The 22,981-nt window shown below is 33.3% G+C and overlaps 1 protein-coding gene across 4 annotated transcripts in view; it reads left to right on the top strand.

Annotated features, from left to right (window-relative positions):
* JIL-1 (JIL-1 kinase) overlaps window positions 1-22,131 on the top strand; it is a 169,415-nt gene extending 147,284 nt beyond the window's left edge. For all 4 annotated transcript variants that reach the window (XM_067786376.1, XM_067786375.1, XM_067786374.1 and 1 more), the window contains 3 exons: window positions 1,608-1,912; window positions 3,244-3,692; window positions 7,315-22,131. In XM_067786376.1, coding sequence (XP_067642477.1) covers window positions 1,608-1,912; window positions 3,244-3,692; window positions 7,315-9,781 — 3,221 coding nt within the window. In that variant the 3' untranslated portion in view covers window positions 9,782-22,131. The remainder of the gene's footprint in view (window positions 1-1,607; window positions 1,913-3,243; window positions 3,693-7,314) is intronic.
* The last annotated feature ends 850 nt before the right edge of the window (window positions 22,132-22,981 follow it).

The following is a 22,981-nucleotide window of genomic DNA, read 5'->3' as shown; positions in this document are numbered from 1 at the left end:
ATCAGTGTAGTCTTGAACACAAAAATGGGAAGACAATGTAGAGTATTGAGCTTATAAGCCTCGGACTCTCAGCATTCCTTTCATTTGACCTAGATATTGAACTTCAACCTAAGAAGATACTAGCAACTGGCCTATCTGAGACTATTAAGAGGATTGCTATTTATATTTTGAGCCTTGGCCCCACTAATTGTTTGCCGGCGCCATCTGACGTTTTCAATTGAAAGTCTGACGTTTTTAAGCATAACCTTCTTCAGAAAATGTTAACATTTGAGCACAACTTGTGTTGTTTACAGTAACTAAAAAATTGTATCTCAGCGAAAAAATGGAATTAACTCGTGAAAATTTTCGTCCGATGATTTTTTACGACTTTCGACGTGGATTATCAAGACAGGAGTGCTTTGAACAACTTACTTCCACTTTTGGTAATGAAGCCCCATCCTTTGCCACTGTGAAACGCTGGTATAACGAATTCCATCGTTGCCGCCTTTCACTCAGGGACGAAAGTCGTGAAGGTCGTCCAGATTCAGTTGTTGTGCAACAAAACATTGACGCTATCCGCGAACTTATATTGCAAGATCGTCATACGACTTATCGTGAGATTGAGGCATCCCTGAGCATTAGTATGACGAGCAACAATGAGATATTGCATGAACATTTAGCTGCGAAATGCGTTGGATCCCGCATGATTTGATAAAAGCTCAATCCTCAATACCTCAATCGGAGTGGAAAAAGTGCTACGAAAATTGGTTTGAACGCATGCAAAAGTGTATTGATTATCATGGAGCAATAAAGCCATTGTTGATAATAAATTACTGTCTTTTCATTATTAGGCTCAAAATATAAATAGCAACCCTCGTATTATCTAGTTCATCAACGGAATTTTTCTGTCTCCGCCGCAAGAAATAGAAAAGTGCTAGCCTAAGTTTTCGACACGAATGAGGGGATGTGCTGTTTTTAATGGGATCAAGCCATAACTGAACAAAAGATGTGGTGCAAAAATTTGGCCAAAGATGTTTGCATAAACCCAGTTTCCTATGGAGTTTAGAATATACGTTGGGCAAGGCATGCCTATCGTGAGAAGCGAATAAAATGCACAGATCCAAAGGTGCCAGTACTGGAGTGCACCAGATTCGTATCCTGCAAAAGACTTTCAGTTTCTGTAACACTGCTCGTAACCTTCGGGGCGGAGGTACTTGATGTTACGGTTGGTTTAATAGTGGTGAATACCCCGTTTTTGTGTAAACAGAATGAACCGTCTTTTAGGTAACAAATTTGTTCACTTGATGGGTTTTCCAGTCCTTCTGCCACAGTAGGACATGCTTTCTATGTTTCTGTTGTCTGCACTGCTATTAATAGTCGTAGGAGACACTCAATATAAACAAACTTTTCAAAGTGGGCCAAGTCACTTCTTGTCGTTTCACTTCGGTGCCAATTTGTATAAATCTCCATTCGCCTTCTTTTTGTTCGAGCCCAATAGATAAAACATAAAATTTTTAATATTATTTTATATGGGTAGAACAATCTACAGATGCATTCCTTTAGAAATAATGCATTTAACACCATTAGTTGGAAAATACTTTGACCACTTTCACATTATCTTTTTTTAGGTGGCAACAACAAGAACGCTGCCGAAATCAAAAAACATCCGTTCTTCAAAGGCATCGATTGGGATGAACTAAAGAGTAAAAGGCGAAAAGCGCCCTTCAAACCAAAATTAGATAGTGAGGATGATACTCAAAATTTCAGCGAAGAATTTACCAAACAACCAGTAATCGACTCCCCAGCACCAGTGCCAGCTAATACAGATAGATTGTTCTGTGGCTACTCATATGTGGCACCACAACATTTGCAGTCAATACGAGCGGCAGCACAAAAGGTTTACGATATTGAGTATTGCGAGGAACCAATTGTGGTAAGATGTTACAAGATATTATTTATTTAAATTTATTTCATTCTTTTAATATATTAAAATCGTTATTATACTCAGCGTGCTTTGCACACTTTGATTGGATAACGGTTGGTTGTACAGGTATAAAGGAATCGAGATAGATATAGACTTCCATATATCAAAATCTTCAGTGTCGAAAAAAAATTTGATTGAGCCATGTCCGTCCATCCATCCGTCTGTCCGTTAACACGATAACTTGAGTAAATATTGAGATATCTTCACCAAATTTGGTACACGAGCTTATTTGGACCCAGAATAGATTGGTATTGAAAATGAGCAAAATCGGATGACAACCACGCCCACTTTATATATATAACATTTTGGAAAACACAAAAAACCTGATTATTTTGTAAATAATACACCTAGAATGTTGAAATTTGACATGTGGGTTGATATTGAGACTTGATAAAATTTTTTTTAAATGGGCGTGCCACCGCCCACTTGTGATAAAATCAATTTTAGATTTCAGAGAGGTTGCCTTTACTATAAGGAATGCTTTGAAGAAAAATTTACGAAATCGGTTAAGGACCACACCCACTTTTATAAAAAAGATTTTTAAAAGGGTCGTGGACGAATAAAATAAGCTATATATTTGCAAAAAAGAGCTTTATATCAATGGTATTTCATTTCCCAAGTGGATTTATAACAATAAATAGGAAAAACTTCAAATTTAAAAAAATGGGCCTGGCACCGCCCCTTTTATGACTAAGCAATTTTCTTTTATATAAAAGATTTTTAAAAGGGGCGTGGACGAATAAAATAAGCTATATATTAGCGAAAAAGAGCTTTGTATCAATAGAATTTTACTTTCTAAATTGAATTATGACATTAAATTGGAAAACACTAAAATTTTTGAAAATGGGCGTGGCACCGCCCCTTTTATGTCTAAGCAATTTTCTATGTTTCGGGAGTCATAACTCGAAGAAAAATTAACGGATCGTAATAAAATTGGGTACACAAATTTTCCCTATAGTAGAAAATATTTCTAGTAAAAAATGGACGGGATCGGTTAAAGACTACGGTAACTTAGATATATAACAAATTTAAAAGGGTTGTAGACTACAATAATAAGCTATAATTTAGCAAAAAATTGTTTTGAATCAATGATATTTCACTTATGAAGTTTTATTGTAAGAGGAAATGGGTAGACAGTTTTTTTTAAACGGGCGGTGCACGTGTTATGTGTAGAAAAGTAATTTATCTGAAATTAAATGTGCAATTGAAGCTCACGCTTAGTATATAATGTTCAGTTACACCCGAACTTATACGCCTTTATGTTTTTTTTCACTTTTTAGACACCACCGCCTAAACCGTCCACACTTGAATTGGGACAAATTGTAAGCAATGGCAGCTTTGGTAGTTGCTACACACTCACCACTGACAATGAACTACTTGTGAATCATGTTGCTAAAGTGATACCAGAAAAATTATATCGACCCGCCGAAGTAGATGCTTTGAGATCGTGCAATCATCAAAATATTTGTAATTATGCTGACACATATCGTGATGATACGAATATTTGGATTATAATGGAACATATAGCTGGTGGAGAACTACAACAATTCATTTACACATCCGGCGGTCTCTCAGAGTCTCAATGCTGTGATATATTCTTACAAATTTGTGATGCTGTGCAATATCTGCACTCAAAGAATTTCATACATGGAGATTTGAAACCTGAAAATATATTATTTGCTGATACACAAATGAAGCACATAAAATTAGTTGATTTCGGCTCAGCTTGGTAAGTATTTAATTTGTACAATGTTTTTATATAGTAGCGTTAGAGCAAAAATAGTATACAACCACTTATGTTATAAATAAATAAATGTAAGGTGCGATAACCTGCAAAGCGATTTTAGGACGAGCTTCTCTACCAATTTGCGTCGTGCTCCTCTTAACTTTTCCTACAAATTTGCGCGACAGGACCGTCTTATTTTGTGCCGACACTGAGAGCTTTACATGGCAGAAATACACTCGGAGTGCTTGCCAAACACTGCCGAGAGACGACCTCACTTAGAAAAATTTTCTTCTAATTGAAAAAACTTGTTTTTAAAATTTTGATGTTGCTATTCCCGAGGTGTGAACCCAGGCTCTTCTGCTGGATGGCGGAGCACGCTACCATCACACCACGACGGCCGCCAGTTATCTTAATATATATAATACTGTAACGAATTTAGTGCAATTCCGCTTATTTGCAACCTTCTACTAACGCTAAACTGTTGAATAAATAACTCCAATATTCAATAATGCAAAATGGTCTTTATTAGACTACTTTGCAAATACTCCACAATAACACTTATACTACGCAACTGATAGTGTGCTTAAATCAAACTGAATTCTGTTTACTCAGCTTTTGCTCCTCTTATACTCTCTGCTGTGTCGTTCGCATACTTCTAGGCGTTTCTTCTACCAGCTATAAACTTACTAGCTATAAACTACAGATGCACATTTATAGCCTCTCGCATAGCCATATGCGCGTGTATATGTGAGTAAAACTTCCACCGATGTTTGCATACTTCTGTGAGTATCTCAGATATATGCATGCGTTTGTGCATATCTCCGCTTCTTGTTTGTACATATGTGTAGACATAATGATTGATTTGTTTATGTACATACTGCTTAGTATCGGCTTAGAGATGATAGTATGCCTTAGTGTTGCTAATATTCGTCACAATACTAAGGTTATCTTTAAAGCTTAATATTATAATCTTAAAAGTTAATTGATTAGGCCAGGTCAATCCGCGTGTCTGTGTAACGTTTAAATGAGCAAAAATCAAGTCATTGGTAAAATAAATCCGATAGCGCTACCTTACATATTCCGACAATGTTTAAGCAATATTCCCATAACTTATTGGTAAACCGTATGATAACTGTTTTTGTAACGATTTCCGCAATACCTTATCAAAATTGGGTTGAAGGTAAAAGGGTTTTGGGTGTTGTGCCAGTGGCGTTTTTCCTTAGGAAAACATACCATCCCAATGCAAAATTTGAATAATTAAGAAGTCTTAAATTTAAAATCTAAAATACCATAATGCCCCCAACTTTACAACGACTCAACTTCTTGGGAATATTTCTCACCCCCTACGATTAATTAAAGCCCAAAGGGTGAGGATAATGCATTGAATCCCAAGTTTGGCAGCAAAGTAAACCTAGTCTCCGCAGAGCTGGAAAAAACTGCTAAAAAGAAGAACAAGAAGCACTAAAAGGCCCTCAAAGATATCCAGAAAAAGTCGGCAAATTATCATGCCGGCCAAACCCGTTCGCAATAATAAACACCCTGAAGTCGCAGTTTGGAAAAGCAAACTCCGTAGGGAGACGCGCGTTACTCTCACTCAACTTCAATCTGGATACTGCAATATATTAAACTCCTACTTATCCATAATTAACCCCAACATACCCAATGGATATCGCCCTTAAAGCGGGTCCACACATGACGCCAATACTATTTTCAGTTGCAATGTGGAACCAACGCATCTAACATATTGATGACAATCCTGATAACCTATCAGATCGAGCTACAAAAACAACAAGAAGGAAACCAACTGGGAAATTTAGAGTTGTGCAGTCTATTTCCTTCTCTCTTTATATTTGTACATACATATCGCTCATTTACTTCAATAGTGTCTATAACTCAAAAAACATGAATTTTGAGTTAATAACATATAAACGTACCCAATAACATAATCTATGTTCTCTAAAAAAAATTTTGTGATCCGTTAAAAATTTACCACGTGCTACACAAATGAAAATAGCCTTTATATGTGCAACATATGGCAGTTAAAACCTTTGAATGGCTCTCCGGGAAAATTGTGTTTTTTGAGTTATGACACTATTGAAGTAAATGAGCGATATGTGTATTTTATAAATTTCCTGTCATTACTCCATCTCAACTCGTACTGGTTTTTTTAATCTTTGCCCTATTTTGTAGCCTTCTCCTTTTTATTTCAACTCTCATTTTTGCAACATGTCTCGCAATCTTTCCCATTTGCTTTTATTCCTACTGTCGTTTCATTTTTGTGGTCCTTTTTCCGACTCTCCTCCTTTCTTTTCGACAATTGATTCTTTTATTTTCATCTCGCTCCCCATTTTCATACTCAGCTGAGCAAAGCTCACAGTATATTAATTTTGTTCGCATAACGGTACCCCGTAACGGCATAAACTAATCGAGATAGATATTGACTTCTATATATCAAAATGATCTGGGCGAAAAAATAAATTCATTTAGCTGTGTCCGTCCGTTCGTCCGTCTGTCCGTAAACACGATACTTGAGTAAATTTTGAGATATCTTAATGAAATTTGGTATGTAAGTTCCTGGGCACTCAACTCAGGTCGCTATTTAAAATGAAAAAATCAGACTATAACCACGTCCACTTCTTCGATATCGAAATTTCGAAAAACCGAAAAAGTGCGATAATTCATTACCAAAGACGGATAAAGCGATGAAACTTGACAGGTGGGTTGACCTTATGATGCAGATAGAAAATTAGTAAAATTTTGGACAATGGGCGTGGCGCCGCCCACTTTTAAAAGAAGGTAATTTAAAAATTTTGCAAGCTGTAATTTTGAAGTCGTTGAAGATATCATGATGAACGTTACTCCTATTACTATATGTGTTCTAAATAAAAATTAGCAAAATCGGATGACGAACACGCCCACTTAAAAAAAAAAATTAAAAGTAAAATTTTAACAAAAAATGGAATATCTTTACAGTATATAAATAAATTATGTGCACATTCTACTCCAACATTTGTCTCCAAAGCTCTCAGCTGAGTATGTAATGTTCGGTTACACCCGAACTTACCCCTCCTTACTTGTTTCATATCTTTTTTTTGAAGTCGCTCTTTCATACATTTCTCTCTAGACTTTCCGTCTCTCTCTTTTTCCTTTACTCTCCCTTTTCCAACTCTCCTTTGTTTCCATTTCCATTCGCTTTTTTCCGTGTCTCGCCCCTTTTTTCCATCGCTCCTTTTTTACCATCTCTGTTTTGTCTATACCTTTTTTTCTATTTCCCCTTTTTCACTTTTATCCATCTTTACACTTCTTCGTTTGTACTCTTTTCCATTTTCTCTTGTTCAAATTCTCTCTCCTCTTTCCCTCTATTCGTCCTTACTCTCCTCTCTTTTTATATTCTTCCTTAATCTTCTCTATTACCCCTATCTTTTTTCTTTTTCTCTTCTTTCCCTTTCTTCTCTCGCATTGTAAGTCTCACTCGCCCCTCTCTCACATCTAATGCTGTTCTCTCACACTCTCTTTTCTCTTTCATCATTTGACTCTCCCTCTCACTTGTCTATCCCCTTCGGGTTTACTCGAACTTGACGTATTATTATTTTCATTAAATTTTTAAATCTCTTCTCCCATGCAGCTACAATTCAACGGCCGAAACCTGGCAGGATGTGCCACGTTACACTCTTGATTATGCGCCACCTGAAAGCATCGTAGACGCAAAATGTACAAATTATTCAAAAGCCTACGATATTTGGTGTCTTGGTGCAACTCTTTACACCATGTATATCGGTCATCCGCCCTTTAGACGCGGTCAAAATGAACAAATCAATGAACGTATAGTTAGACAGCGAATTCTGGACGGTGATATGCAAAATAAGTCAACACGTTGGAAGAATGCTACACCAGCATTGAAACAGCTGATTGTCGAGTTATGTCTACAACATGAGCCAACAAAGCGTTCCTCCATTGAAGGTTTACTGGGCCATCAATTCCTTTATGCTAAATACGATGAACTTCAAAAGATACTAGAACGCTTGAGTCAAGAACCAGCTGCAGAAGAACAAGCTGAAGAGGAACAAGCGGAAGAGCAGCAAGCGGAAGAGCAACAAGAGGAAGAGCAACAAGTAGAGAACGCGGAAGTTGAAGAAGAAGTGATATCAACTGAAACAGATGAGGTAATAGAACACGTAGTAGAAATGGATGATGAAAGTGAAAGGGCGCCAATTAAAGATGAATTTACAAATAAGGAAAGTAATATAATTAATATGGATGAGATAGATGAAGAAGAATTGGAGCAGCGGCAACTGCAAGAACTAGCCGAAAATGAATATGCTGAATATGAAGAAGAATTAGAAGTTATGAACACAAACGAAATAGACCGTACGACACCATTCATAACAGAAGCTGTTGTAGAAGATGAAGTTCTAGAAAATGTAGTGCAGGAGGAGGAAGAGGAAGTACAAGAACCAGCTGAGCTGGTGGTGGTAGCTTCTGAAATGGATGACTACAAAGATTGGCACTTGCAGCAACATCAGCATGAAGGCACCACATCAACACTTTATTCAGCACATGAATCGGATACACAATTTACATATACTCATGAAAGGCTCGAATCAGAGGGTGACACAACCAGCGGTCTGGGACGTAGCAAATCTTCAGATCATACATTGATCGAAAGACAGCATCTAAGTGTAAACAGTTTGAATGGTTTATTGGAAATAGGCGGTGAGGAACAAATTGAATGTAGCGAAATGATAGATATGGAGGAATGTGTTGTTAGTGAAAAGACTGTAAGCGCTGATGAATTAAATGATAGTATGCTGGAAGAAGGAGAAGTTGATCTTGTGGATGAGATAGCATTTAGTGGTTTTGATGAAGATGAAGTTGTGGAACGTAAAGTCAACTATATCGATATATTATTGGCACAAATAGAACAGATTAAAGCAGCGACAGATGAAATTGATTATAATCATTATGAAGCGGTAGCGGAGTCGGCATTGCCAACAAAGAATGAAATCGAGGCAGAAGAAGAGACGCACGATGATGATGATGGTGATGAATGTACAAGTGCAATTAATAAAAATCATGATAGTTCTAACGATGACCAAACTATAAATGAACTAAAACATAACAAACCAATGACAAAGAGATCTGCAAGATATGTTAATAAGAAGTCTGCAGCAGCTGCGCGTACAAATAATACTCGTCAACGCCGAAGCTTAAGACCGACACGTGCAAACAAGCAACTGCTTGCGTTAGAAATAGAAAATGCAAAGATGAAACACAAGCAGGATGAGGAGGATGAGGATGAGGATAATGTGGTGCTGGCTGCCTTAATAAAATCAGAGATAAGTGAAACACAAAGCGCTGCCGCTGAAGAAGATGTGCACGGCATTGAAATAGATAGCAGTAAAATTAAAACTGAACTATCCCTATCACGGCAATCCAAGGCTATACATGCACGACGTAATCGACGTAGTATACGCATACCCACACATGATGATGATGACAATTGGTTGGGTGTGGCGCAAAATGTGCGCGTTAAACATGCGCAACGGTTTAAAGCACGCTATCGTATGTTTACGATTTTATTATTCAGCACGCAGAATGCATTACGCCATTTTAAAATTGAGCGTCGTTATTATGAAACAATAGAAATTCCAGAAAAAGATACCACACAAACAACAACAAATACTGCTGCAACATCGGCAGCGGCAGTGAATATTGAACCCCCCGAGCAAAAGGGTAATGAGAAAAATGTATATGCAAATTATTATAATGAGCGGGAGCTTAGCATTCAAAATGCCGCAAATGCGCCAAAACATCAAAGCAACATAATTATTTTGCCCTTAGTGAAAACAACATCATCAGCATTATCGTCAACAATAAGAACATTTCCAATAATTGATGCATATAAAATAGAACAACATATAAAGCAGCAAAAGTACAGCAACAACAATAATAGTGAATACAACAACAGTCAAAGTCGATATCAATATGCCAACCACAACCAAACCAAGGAATTTATGGTGCCTTCGCCGGTTAATCATTTACTACCAGCTGGTTCATTACGTTCGTTGCGTCAACGTGACGTATATAAATGATTGGCGCAGCTATTACGTAACATGGTGGATTTGGAATTCATAATGGGGTATAGATGTGGAAGTCGATTAATGGCGTATGAATACCACATATTTACAATATTTTTCATATTTTTATAAGCTACTATACTTTTTGTTTGCAAATTTAGTTATGTTATATGTATGTATGTATATAAAGCCAATGGGATAAAAGGCTTTTTTGTGTTGACTAAATTGTGTGCAGCACTGAAAAGTAAATAGTTGAGAATACATAAAAAGATTTCTTTTTTTGTTACATAAATACAGTTTTATATGATTTGTAAGAGTTGCATTTAATTTTTTCCAAACTATTGGAATTGCAACTATTTTTTTATTTGTTTATAAAAAGCGAGATTGTAAAAAGCATTTTTGAATGGTTTAAGAGAAAGAGAATAAATCGAACATTTTTTGAAAACACAAAACATTTTTCTAAGTAGTATAACATAGAAAATTGTGAATTGTTCAAATCATTAACGCCTGAACTCAATGTTGTAAATTACTGTGTCTTTCGTTAAGTTTTCTTGATGACATTTTAACTTAATCACGAATGGCTCAAACATATAAACACAATAAGTTAACAAAACTTGGATTTCGAAACTGCTAATAATGAGCAGTGGTGCTGAAAAATTAATAACAATGTTTTTATTTTAACGCTTGAGTTTAAATTAAATAAGCTTTAAAAAAATAAATCGACTTCGAAAACTCTCGAAGTTGTAAGATTGGGAAAAATTGTCAACGGTATTTATTCAAAAGTTTTTATTAAATATAAATTCAATCGTTAAAATAAAGCACAGTTATTAGTTGTTTTGCACGATTGATGTCTCTAAAGGCGTATTTTTAATAACTTCGAAAAATGCTCTAAGTTATTATTTTGTAAATTTATTGTTTCAAGTTAAAGCACAGCTTCGTAAATGTTTTGTATTTCGAACAGCTTTCTATGGTATTACAGCATAGACTTTTTATGATTTCGAAAATTAATGTTTTTTGTGAGATTTGTTATATCAATCCTTACACTTTTAACAGTTATTATGTTTTATTATATATATTTTATTATCACTTACAACAGCTGTTTAATAATTTCGAATTTCGAAAAAATTTAAGAAGTGGTATTTTTGCACGACTCGTAAAAAAAAATTCAGCGCACGAGCATAACTTGATTTTGATTTGACTGTGGAAAGTTTTCGAAGTTGTTTTTTTGCTTTAACTTAATCACAAAAAAGAAAATTAGCGCAAAATATTGGGAGTTTTTGTTGATGTTGTAGCGTTAGGGTTACTCCCCGAAGGCTTTGGGGAGTGTTATCGATGTGATGGTCCTTTGCCGGATACAGATCTGGTACGCTCCGGTAACACAGCACCATTAAGGTGCTGGCCCCACCATCTCGGGAACGATTTGTGTGGCCACATTAAACCTTCAGGCCATCCTCCCTTCCTATATATTGCGTTGCACAACCCCTTGAATTCGAAGTAATGTATGTTTGTTGTTGCTCGCGAATTCATGCATAGTAAAATGTGCTAAGGGTTATATGCTGAAATTGTAGGAAAGAAACGCAACTCCGAATTCTTTAAAGTTGTATTTATTAGAAACAAAATATTTAATGCGATCTTCTCTAAGAAATTTTGCAAAATGTCACGTATTCCGCTACATTTTGAGTTTATATTTTGCGTTATTCGAATAAGATATATGTAGCTGCAAAAACTTCAAATATGGATAGCATTGAGCATAATTTTAATGTTGAAACATATTCGAAATTTTTCGTTTATGTCAAAAAATTTAAATCAAACTCTTTAAATAAATTTTGAAAAACATAATGTTGAAAGTATCACGAATTTCGAAACATTTCCAGTTTGTATTTCGCAATAGTCAAAAAAAATATAACTTCAAAAACAGTAAATAGGAATAAATAACATTCAGCCTGTTTTAATTGTTTAAACAGGTTCGAATTTTTTTTTTTGCCAAAAAATTTAAAACGAAGTCGCCAAACAAATTTCACGATATAGAATGTTGTAAGTATTACGAGTTGCGAAAAATTACTTCGAAAATAGCTTCAAAAATTTCAAAAATGTTATGCCTTATGTTTTGAATTTCAAAACATGCCCGAAGCTTAAATTATTATTATTTTTTTTTTTTTTGATTATTTTTTAATACCAAACAATTCAAACCGTACTCATGACAAATTTCAATGCCGAAAGTAATAAGTGATTTGAAAATTTATTGGCTCTTTTTGAAAGATGATATTTCTCAAATTTATTTTTCATTCCTTTATTCGCTCTTTACTGTCTATTGTGCAATGTTACATACAATGTGCTCTTTTCATTCTGTGCTTTTATCAATCTCGTTCCTGTTTCCTTTTCTTTGCATTATTTAAAGAATTGGTTTTTAGTTTCTATACGAGTATCACATCTATTTTGTTGCTCTAATGCATTTGACCATTTTTCGTTTCCATACATGCATACATACAAATTGTTATACATATGTTTATTATACATGTACATATATATACATACATATGTACATACTTATATTGCAAATACTAACATAGAAATTAGTATTTAACCTAATCAATATGTACTATATATATGCAGCATTGATATGCTAAAGTAATTGTACCTATTATAGTTCAATTTAAACGATAATTTAATAACAAGATGTGAGCAATGAATATGAATATGAAAAACAACAACGTGAAAACATTACTATGTACCGAAGAAAAATGATAAAACAAAAAAAAAGTTATAATAATGACTGCTATTAAGTAAATAAAACATAAGAAAACAAATGCGCATAGTTTTTATTTGTATTTAGTGAATTGAGCTTTGAAATACTAATTTAATCAAATATTTGCACGAAACCAAAAAAGGAATGTACATTAATGAAGCCGAAGTATGTACGCGTATAACATAAAAGTGGTGGCAGCAAAACAAAAATCAATTAAGTATATACAAATACATATAAACATAAACAATTTCAATAGAAAATCAAATATATAATAACATTTAGCAAATTTCTACCATTTGCAATTACATAATTTTTTATTTTTTTCTAGCGTAAAACATAACTAATAACAAAAACTAAAAAAAATAAAAGTTGTTTAAACAACAAGACCCCGAAATACTTTTAATTGCGTGTAAATTAAACAACACAAAAAAAGTCAGACTGGGAAATACCATGCATACATGCATACATACACACATATGTTTATTAATAACTTTCGAAAAACATATATATATATTAATAAAATAAATTAGTTTTTAAGTGACAAATAGTTTAGTAAGCATCAAAAATATACACATACGTACATGTTGCATATGTATGTTACAAACAATAATTGTTCAATTGAGTATATACATTAGGGTCGGTCGATTTGTATGGACGAAAGTTAACCGATATCGCCTGTCGATTTTTCGATAGGATTTGGGCTCAGGAAAAAAAGCTACACTACGCATACCCAAACAAATAATTTTCGAGCTTGCGAAATTTCATTTTTTTTTTTTACTTTTTTCGACGTTGACGTTTAAGGTTTTTTTCATAACCTACTAAAAAAATATTTTTTTTTTTTTTTTCAAAAAACTGTTATCGCCAAAGTTTTAGCGGACATTTTTGTGTCGAGCAGGGTATACATGAAAATTTTACAATCAACTGAAAATTTTTTTAGTAGGTCATGAAAAACCCCTTAAAAATCAAAGTCGAAAAAAGTTAAAAAACTGAAATTTCGCAGGCTCGAAAATTTATTTTTTGGGTATGCGTAGTGGAACTTTTTTCCTGATCCTAAATCCGCGATATCGCTTAATAAATCGACCCAGTCTAATATATCTACATACCATATTTGTATGTATTTACATGCAAACGTAAAGTGTTCTTTCGAAGTTGATTTATAGCGACAAAAAAATAAACGTTTATGATCTATACATGTAATAAAGTTCTATAACAAAAAAAAACTTCAAAAGTTATGTTATAATATATACCCAGTTTTTCAAATAAATTTTTTTGTTTTCAATATTGCAGAAAGTATTACATACAGGGTTCGAACATAGTACAGGTTTACAAGTATGATATGTATGAGAAGGAAACAATTCCTTTCTCTTTCTAACACACTGCCGTTTGACACTTCGGTCAGTGTCAAACTTGTGTGGAACTCAGTGGAACCTGCGTGGAACATGCGTTTGACACTGAACGAAGTGTCAAAATTACGGAGTTGCTGTCGTGGAAAGCGACGCAGGGAAACAAAAAAGGAGCGGAATATCAGATATGGGTTGCCGTGATGGTAAATTTTTTTGAACGAATTTAGTATGAAAATGTATTGCATCTATATGCGTTCTACAGAAAATTATACAAAAGTCTTAAGTTGGGGTATCTGAGGACGCGTAGTTATTCCAGCATAAAGAATACAAACACGAGTGCTAAGTTTTTCTACCCGTTCAAAAGTTCCCGCGAAAAACAGTTTGAAACCGGGGACGATTGCTAAAACACAGACAAAACCGTCGGGGGAGGTATTAATAGACGCGTTTTTGCCTCGCTTCCAATAATTCGAATACTTTTTCGCCTTTAGATAATGATAACAGGACAAAACCCGTCTTTTCATTTCTCTTTCACAGTTTGTTAATTAAAATTGTCCAAAACGTATGGATTTTAAAGAGAGATGTAATTAAGTGCTCGTTTGAAAGTAAATAAGGATATTTCTTTGTAATTTTACAATAAACAATTTACACAGTTTTCATTAGCAGCTACTACACTTTTTTGGACATAAGAAGTACAACAGTGCCAAATAGCATCCACAAAAAAAACGAACAAGAACAAGCATTTTATCAGGTGAGCGTGGCTGTGTATGTGCGTGCTGCTACATATCCTACATGTAGACCTTTACAATGGGATCGAAAACAATCCTTAGAGCAATACAAAGCGGAATGTTGAGCACAGTTCATGATACAAGTATAGAGAGGTAGTTCCACTTCTTCTTGGCCGCTATTGCCCCCATTTCAAGAAACTGTGTTTTGACATTCCCGTTGGAAACAGCACTACTAAAAAAAAATATATATATATAAATGCAAGGCGCGAAAACTGCCGAAGATATTTTAGGCCGAGCTTGTCTTCCAATTTGTGACGTGCTCTTTTAATTTTTCCTACAAATTCTCGGAACGGGACCTACATGTTTTACGCCGACTTCGAACGACATCTGCAAGGGCGACCCCGCTTATAAATGTATTTTTTTGTTTCTAAATTTTTGATGGTGCTCTGCCCGGGAATTGAACCCAAGATCTACGGTGTGGTAAGCGGAGCACGCTACCACCACACCACGGCGGCCGTTGCTGATATGTTTTGCAATTCTAATATTACCTCTTTCTTATATTGATACGATGTGTAAAGCATGTATTGATTGCAGCAGGTATTTAACCCAACACCGGCTCAAGAGTTACAACAAACAGATATCATAGTTTCTTCTCCACTATTGGTGAAGGCTTAGCCCTACTGTTGGTCGGTTAGACGCTTGCGCGTGAAAATTGCGCTTTATTTAAACAGAGCCTTCCCCTCACTGGACAGCCTTACGAAGTAGCCGTGGCCATGTTGCAGCAAAGGAGGCTGCAGCTACGAAGTGATTGATAAGCTAAGGTGAGGCAACACAGTAGCTCCGATTTTACGCTAAGATTCTTAAGAGAAACAAGATGTTGCATCAGTAAATCGCAGGAACTTTTATGGGCAGATGTCTATCTAAATTTGGAGATATGAAGAAAGAAAGCTTCATATAATCAAGATCAGAATAATCCGTGATGAACCAAATTAATTTCTATCACTACTCGATTCATCAGATATATTGATGTTACCTTGATAAGGCTAATTAATACTAACACCTTGAAATATATAAAAGGAGTTTTTCCAAAATTCCGAAGGCGGTTCAATAATCCCATGTATGATGAAGTCTGAGAATGTGTCGAATCTGTTGCATAATCAAAACTGGAATATACCAAGACAGTATTGAAAGGTGCCTCGCATACATCCGTTCTCATAATATGCAATGAGGTGCAGTAAATGTTGTAACCAGAGTAAAAGGAAAACGTAGTCGCAATGTCCAAAAAGTTGGCGGAAGAGAAAGAAACTGTTTAGCAATGGTTTGCATGGTAATTTTCCCACTTAAAGGACAAAGTTAAAAAGCACTACTTTCCTTAAAGAAATATACAGATTTTATTTTACTTTTTGGATGCGGCATTTTAGTTGTATTCAAATCAGATCACACATATACACCTCTGTAAATATGGATGCTTTAAATATTGATTGTTGGATAACAATACCCTATAAAAATGCAAAATTTCTAAAACATATTGTTGAGGTGACAATGCTAGTTCAACATTTGACAAATTGGTTCTCTTACAACCAACACAGTTTGTGTAAAATTTGTCAAAGTGGAATTACCTTATTTTCTTGTAACATGGCACAGTTTATATTGTATATGGGGTATTCCATCCCATTTCGATCAATTTTGAACCCGACCCCTTTAGAATTGGCTGAAAGTTTTTCTTCTTTTTCTAGCTTGCGAAAGACGTTTTCAGAATTTTTTCAAATTTTTTCATCCAACTCAAAAAAAGTTATGAATTTAAAAAAAACACCGTTTTTGTTTTCAAAATCACCCTCATCCCGAAGTTCACGCGGAAAAGTGTTCGCCTTCACTTTTTTTGTTCGGGTGAACTTTTTCCGCCTATCGGCAATTTCGGGCGAACAAAAGTTCACTTCGGAACAGCTGATGCTCTATTGTGAACTTGCAGTGAATAAATAATTTACTTGCAATTGTGTAAATTTTGTAAACAAGCATATATTTCCTTAAAATACAACAAAAATAGAAATAAAAAATGTATAAAATAATGTTTAGTGTTGCACTAAGGTTGGTATTGATTGAGCGCGAGGAGAATATAAATGTGAAAGCGATTCGGAGGCAATTAAGAGACAGTTCTAACCCTTTGAAGCTAAATGATTCACTGTAAGCTAAAAGTTACTATTTTCAGCACTTTTGTATAACAAGTTATATTTTTTTCAATTAGCTTTTGCCAATATTACAAGCCGGGTAAACAAGCCGGCATTCTAACATTCGCTAGATATCTTATCAACTCCTTGCCCCCATTGAAGCACAAATTTGGAGTTCCACCAATTGTAAAGTTGAGTACATGTCTTCGTTTTTTCGCATAGGGAAAGGCGTTGGAAAGGACCGTGGAGTGGGTCTTAGCCAATCTTGTTTCAGCGAGGTGCTCAACATTTCGGAACCCTTGCTTTGTCCACAATGGATAACTTGGCCGACTGATACGTTGTCTTAAAACATAGAATTTACATACTTAGCAATACAGGAATTTCACTTTTTTCCACCAAGCTTCCGCTTGTGCATTATTTATTGATTTATTTCTAATAATAATAGTACATATAATTATAAGAGTACCAAATTTCAAAACAAAAAATTACTTACATTTTGTTTTCCTCTCGTTCGCCTGTAAAATATAAGTGAACAAATTTGGGTTTCCCCGCTGTTCATTTCGCCCGAACAAAGAGTTGCCGATAAGGTGAAATCTTTTTCGAACACGAAAAATTTTTTCGCCACCCTCTGCGATAGGGTGAACAAAAACTGTGAATGTTTTCGGGCGAAAAAAAAAAAAATAAACAAATTTTTAAAGTTTTTGTTAAATAAAAAAAAAAAAAAAATATCGGCCCACTCCGGGATTAGTGGGGATGATTCAGAATTGATTGAAGTTTTTTATGAGAAAAAAAAATGGCGAAATTCGATAAATCTCGAAAAACTGAAAAATTACAAAAAAACCCTTTACAAATTTTTTTGTATTTTTTCCGAAAAATACATTTAAAAACAAATTAAAAAAAAAAGATCCCAAACGGTCAATTTTTGAAAAAGTTATAGCATTTTGAAAACAAAAACGGTGTTTTTTTAAAAAGTCATAACTTTTTTTGAGTTGGAAAAAAAAATTTGAAACAATTCTGAACAACGTCTTTCGTAAGCTAGAAAAAGAAGAAAAACTTTCAGCCAATTCTAAAGAGGGGTCGGGTTCAAAATTGGTCGAAATGGGATTGAATACCCCATATACACCTGCGAGTTAAACAATAGCAGCAAAAAAGATTTGCAAATTTTATCTCATATTATCTGGTTTGTTTCATTTCTTCTTCTATACCGAAAAATATGTTCAACAATTTCGAAAAAAATCGAAGGTTTAATAAGTTTTTAAAAATATTCATGAAATTTTTTTAAACTTGTATTTAGATTTTTAAGAAATTGTTTAAATCTAAAATCATACACGCTTTGTAAAGTTTGGAACTTGTATGAAGACTTCTGGATTTTCGAACTATTTCGAAAGCATTTTTTCTCCCTTTAAGTTATGAAATATAAGTAAAACAAATGAATAAGTGATAAAATGTGTTTGAATGCTTGTTCTTATATTTGTAAACACAGGTGTATATTAATGCGTGTGTTTTCAGTTTTTGAAATCCTTTGATATACATCAGCGAACAGAGAAATAGCAGTGGAAATTTTTAACAAATTTCGTTAATTAAATTCTTCTCCCTATTTTCGATATTATAAAAATGCAAGCTTCTATGAATTTTGTTACTGAAAATATGCAAAACAATCTCAAAAAGATTTTCGAAAAATTTGCGAAATTTTCGAACTTTTTGTTTGTTCTTTCAAAATTTTTGAGTAAGCAGTTTTGTAGCCCAATCAGTTTTAGTCTCACGAATTACAAGTTTTAGGTCTCTCAAATTACGCACTGGTTTATCACAATTCTTTTTTCTAAGGGTGTTTTAGATTTTTTTTCCATACAGAGTAAACATTTTGTTTATATGAAAGAAAATTTTAAACACTATTCGAAAAAAAAAATTATGCAGGGTACTCCAATTTTCATAAAATTTTCGCTGAATTTTCGTATTTTTAAAATTATTGAAAATAAGAAAGAAGAGTTTAATTGATTAAAAAAAAAATTGCGACGTATGTTTTTCTGTTTTTTTTTTGTAATTCATATCGTGATTATGCGCCCGTCCTCAGCATATTGGGTTAATTAAAAAATAAAACAGCAAAAATCGCCGTGACTTACTCGAACGGCATCTGCGTCGCCTTCGCACTTACGCTTACCTATAATAGCAAATATAGGCCCAAATTATCATTGATTTTTTATTATTGAAAATATGATATTTAAAAGGATTAAAGGGCAAATCCCTCAGCCTAGAATTGTAAACGGCCTTAACTCTGAAAATAATTCTGAGTTGAACATTCATTATTATGTATATGGCCTTAATTTCTAAAATAATTTTTTTTTTACATTTACGCATCCATAAACTGACTTGCTACTTTTTTTCTCATGCTTAATTTTCACGTGCAGTTCACTCCACTATTCACTTACCCATCAAAAAAAACAAACAAAAAAAAAACTATAAAAAAAAACTGACTTACTACACAAATTATTAGCGCTTAAAAATACTAGCGAATCAATTTTTTTCAATTTGTAAATGTACCTACTTAGAAGACTTAAAGTTAAAAAAATGGGTATACTTATAAAAGGTTTGAAAATAACTTTGAAAAATTTATTTCGAATATGCAATAAATAACTTCGAAATATTTTGAAACAAAGAGAAGTAGTTACAACCGTTCCATGTCTTGAATATAATTTCAAATACCGGGAGAAATAAAAAATAAAAAAATTTGAATTTCATAAAAATTTGGAACCTAGAAATTTTTTAAATTGCAATCGTGAGTAAACCAAAAAAAATGTGTGATGATCGATAAAGTGTAAAACCAAAAATAAACACACAGATTTTCACATCAATCCAAAGTGCAGGGGGAGAAGCGAAGCCCCGTACAATATATCTTCCACAGGACGTGTGTAACTTTTTATGGCTTTGAGTATCCATCAACTTTCAGTTTACTATCAACTTTCGAAGAAATCCAGGTTGTAATTGTGCGTGAATAAGTGTGCACACTGCTTAGGAAAATGGTTAGATATTACCAATGTTGAGGTTATAAACTCATGCAGAAATATGTTTAACCACCAAGTAAGAAAAGTTTTTAAATATCGAAAAATATTTTAAATTTTCGTTGTGAACAACATGAAAATTTGTACAGCACACTTTGAAGGATTTTTAAAACATTACAACACAATATATTTTCGAAAATTCTAGATTTGGAACTATCCATTTCGGCAATAATGATTTTGAGTTAAGCTTTGAAAATTAAAACAAAAAAACAAAAAATAAATAAATAAATTTGTCCTGTCTAATTTTTAAGTAAAATTATTTTAATTCCGTAGACGAAATGATCAGTACACGGGATGTATCTAATTATGTTAAGCTATGTATATGAAGAGTAAAAAATTTTTAAAAAGGGCAACTCTGTATAACTTTTAAAATAAAATTCAATGTCAATAGCAGATAATAACAGCATCAAAATATGCATATTTCTTAAAACAAAAAAAATATCTATATTAAGTTTATAATTACCGAAAAGTAAGTGACTTAAACTTGGGGAATTTTTTTTAAACACAAGCAAATTTTAACACAGTAAACTCTAAAAAATAGTATGATACAACAAAACGTAATTAAAAATTTGGGTCGTTCCATGTATAACCGTCCGATAATTGGATTTACAACCTTTAAATGAGGATACGTTTTAAGTCAAAGGAAGTTGCTGTTTATCCGGAAAATAATTTTTTTATTGTCTAGAATGAAGCATAATAAAAAAAAAAACAGAAAAAAAGAACACAAAAATCGGAAATTATTGTGCTGAATTTACGAACGAATAGAAACAACCTAAGTTAAAACCTCGCATTCAACGTATGACGAAGTTCTGACAAAGAAGAATCCAGCAAAGTCGTTTTCAAAATTTTAAAATTTGTCTATTTCAAGTTTTTCAAGAAAATTTTTTGTATTATACAAAATGCATATAATACAACTAGAAAAATTCGAAATGAAAATTTTTGTTGTAAATACTTCCATAAAAATCTCCGAAGCGAGTTTGAATCCATATCGATAAATTTTCTAATATTCAAAAATCGTAGCATGGCTAACAAAGAACGCCCGCAATTTTGACATTTCAAGTTTCTAAAAACCGAAGGAGTATATTCTCTTGGACTAAACCTGTTTTTTAAGCACCTTTAAGCGAAAATGTACCGTTGTTATTTGAATCACTTGGTACAAATTGAGCCACCTTGAAAAAATAGCAACATTATTTTAAAATTAATCAAATTATTTTAAAATTCTTTTGTTTTCGAATGACTTGAATGAACTTTAAAAAGAAAACTATGTAAAACAATTTCGATTACGTTTTCAAAAAATTCGAAATTCGTAAAAATTTTTTAAATATAAATATTTTAAAGATCGCAAATTCAAATCATTTTAGTCTCACAAAGTACAAGTCTTTGGGAACAAACTGTTTATACTGAAAAAAATATCTAGCACCATTTAGGAAAAAAATTTGTCAAAAATCGAATGCGAATTTTTAGGTCTTAAACTTATATTTTGTTAGAATAAAATACATTGCACTACAAAAAAACATACTCAAAAGTTTTCCAAAAAACTAAACAATTGAACAATTTTTCTGATTTAAAAAACTTTTCGTATCTTCGATTTTTTTTTTTTTGGAAACGTTTTCGAATTTGCTTTACATAGTTTTCGTTTCACAATTCATTCAAGATTTTTTGTTCCAATTAATGAAAATTAAACACAAATTACTGAATTATTTCGTAAGTAAATTTTGTTGCTATTTTCTAATCTAAGGTGTATATACATTAGGGTGGTCCTTAAAAAATCAAATGAACGATTTTATTCGGTCTCATTTCTTAAATTAGAACAATACGATCAAAGAAAAGAAATAAAAATTTGGGCTCGAATAACAACAGCTTAAGCAAAGGTGAAAATTCAGTTTAAACTTATACTTTGCTTTTGATGCTGTGTTCGCTTTTGGGTTTATTAACGGAACATATTTTGTCGACCAAAAAAACGACATTAAATCGAAATTGGGCCATTAAAGAACAATCATTTTCCTGTTGTCGAACTTTGTTCGAAAGTAAATTTATTATATCAATCCATTATATTAAATAATGAATATTAGTGCGGTCAGTGCCTATTTAGGCAATGAAATTTTTAGTTATACCATATGAACTATAAATACTTAGTATGTATCTATAACTTCCTAGCGCAAATCACGTAATTTTTAATGATTTTATTTGTATTTAGTTAAATAAATTCTTTCTTTATTATTATTATTGTTTTTGTTTACTTAAATCACTAAGTATAGTTAAATAGTAAAATGTTTCAAATTTAAATTTTCAAAAAATACATACGCCAGCGCATACTTTTGTTCACAGTACATTAGAGTGATTCAAAAAATTTATTTTTTTCTTCTTCCAGAGTTTAAAAAATTTCTTTTGTTGCAAAAAGTTAAACATTAGGTATGAGCATATCACACTTTGATTTTCAATAGAAATTATCTCCCACGCTCGGATGACGATATCACCGAAACCTTCAAAAATATATAATGGTTTGGTGTTCGGTCGACTACTCACAATAGCCGTGTTTTTTTTTTTTTACACTCGTATACGTTTACGTTTGCGCGTAAAAAAACGCTTATCCTCGCTTAGATAATGCATAGGAGACCCATCTAGCGGCAGTGGTTAAATAACTAGCTGCAGAACAGGGTGTACCTAAAATCGGAGACACAAACCTCTGGTGGCCATAATGTATAACAATTAGCTGAATTGATTTTCTTCTTCAAAATGTGGGCGGTGCCACCTCCTTCTTTTAATTTTGCTAAATTTGTATTTTTTCGTGAACACACATGTGAAAGTTCATTCTTCAACTATCTCACTATGCGACAAAATCAACTTTGTTTCTTTGAATTGGACCGAACCAACTTTTTTGAGGAGATTGAGGCTTAAGTATAAACAAGTACTATCACCGTTTTTCGAAGTTAGCCTCCAAGAAATAGATATCGGCTTTCGAAGTTCGGAATTCTACATTTCGAAATTTTATTTTGTTTGTTAACGCGTTCAGCAAATTAAAAAAGTAAAAATGTGGTCGTGGTCCGCTCTTTTCCCTTATTTTAATTCTTTTTTGAGAAATTTAGTATAACAACTGTTATACAAGGTGAAAAGTCAGATAGTCCCATGATAGTAGCTACTACTTTCATGTCTGCACATACTCTGCACTGGAATTACTCG

Source organism: Eurosta solidaginis, chromosome 5 (genome assembly GCF_040869045.1).
Source record: "Eurosta solidaginis isolate ZX-2024a chromosome 5, ASM4086904v1, whole genome shotgun sequence".
In the NCBI taxonomy this organism is placed as follows: Eukaryota; Metazoa; Arthropoda; class Insecta; order Diptera; family Tephritidae; genus Eurosta; species Eurosta solidaginis.
This window is presented reverse-complemented; position numbering and strand designations above follow the sequence as displayed.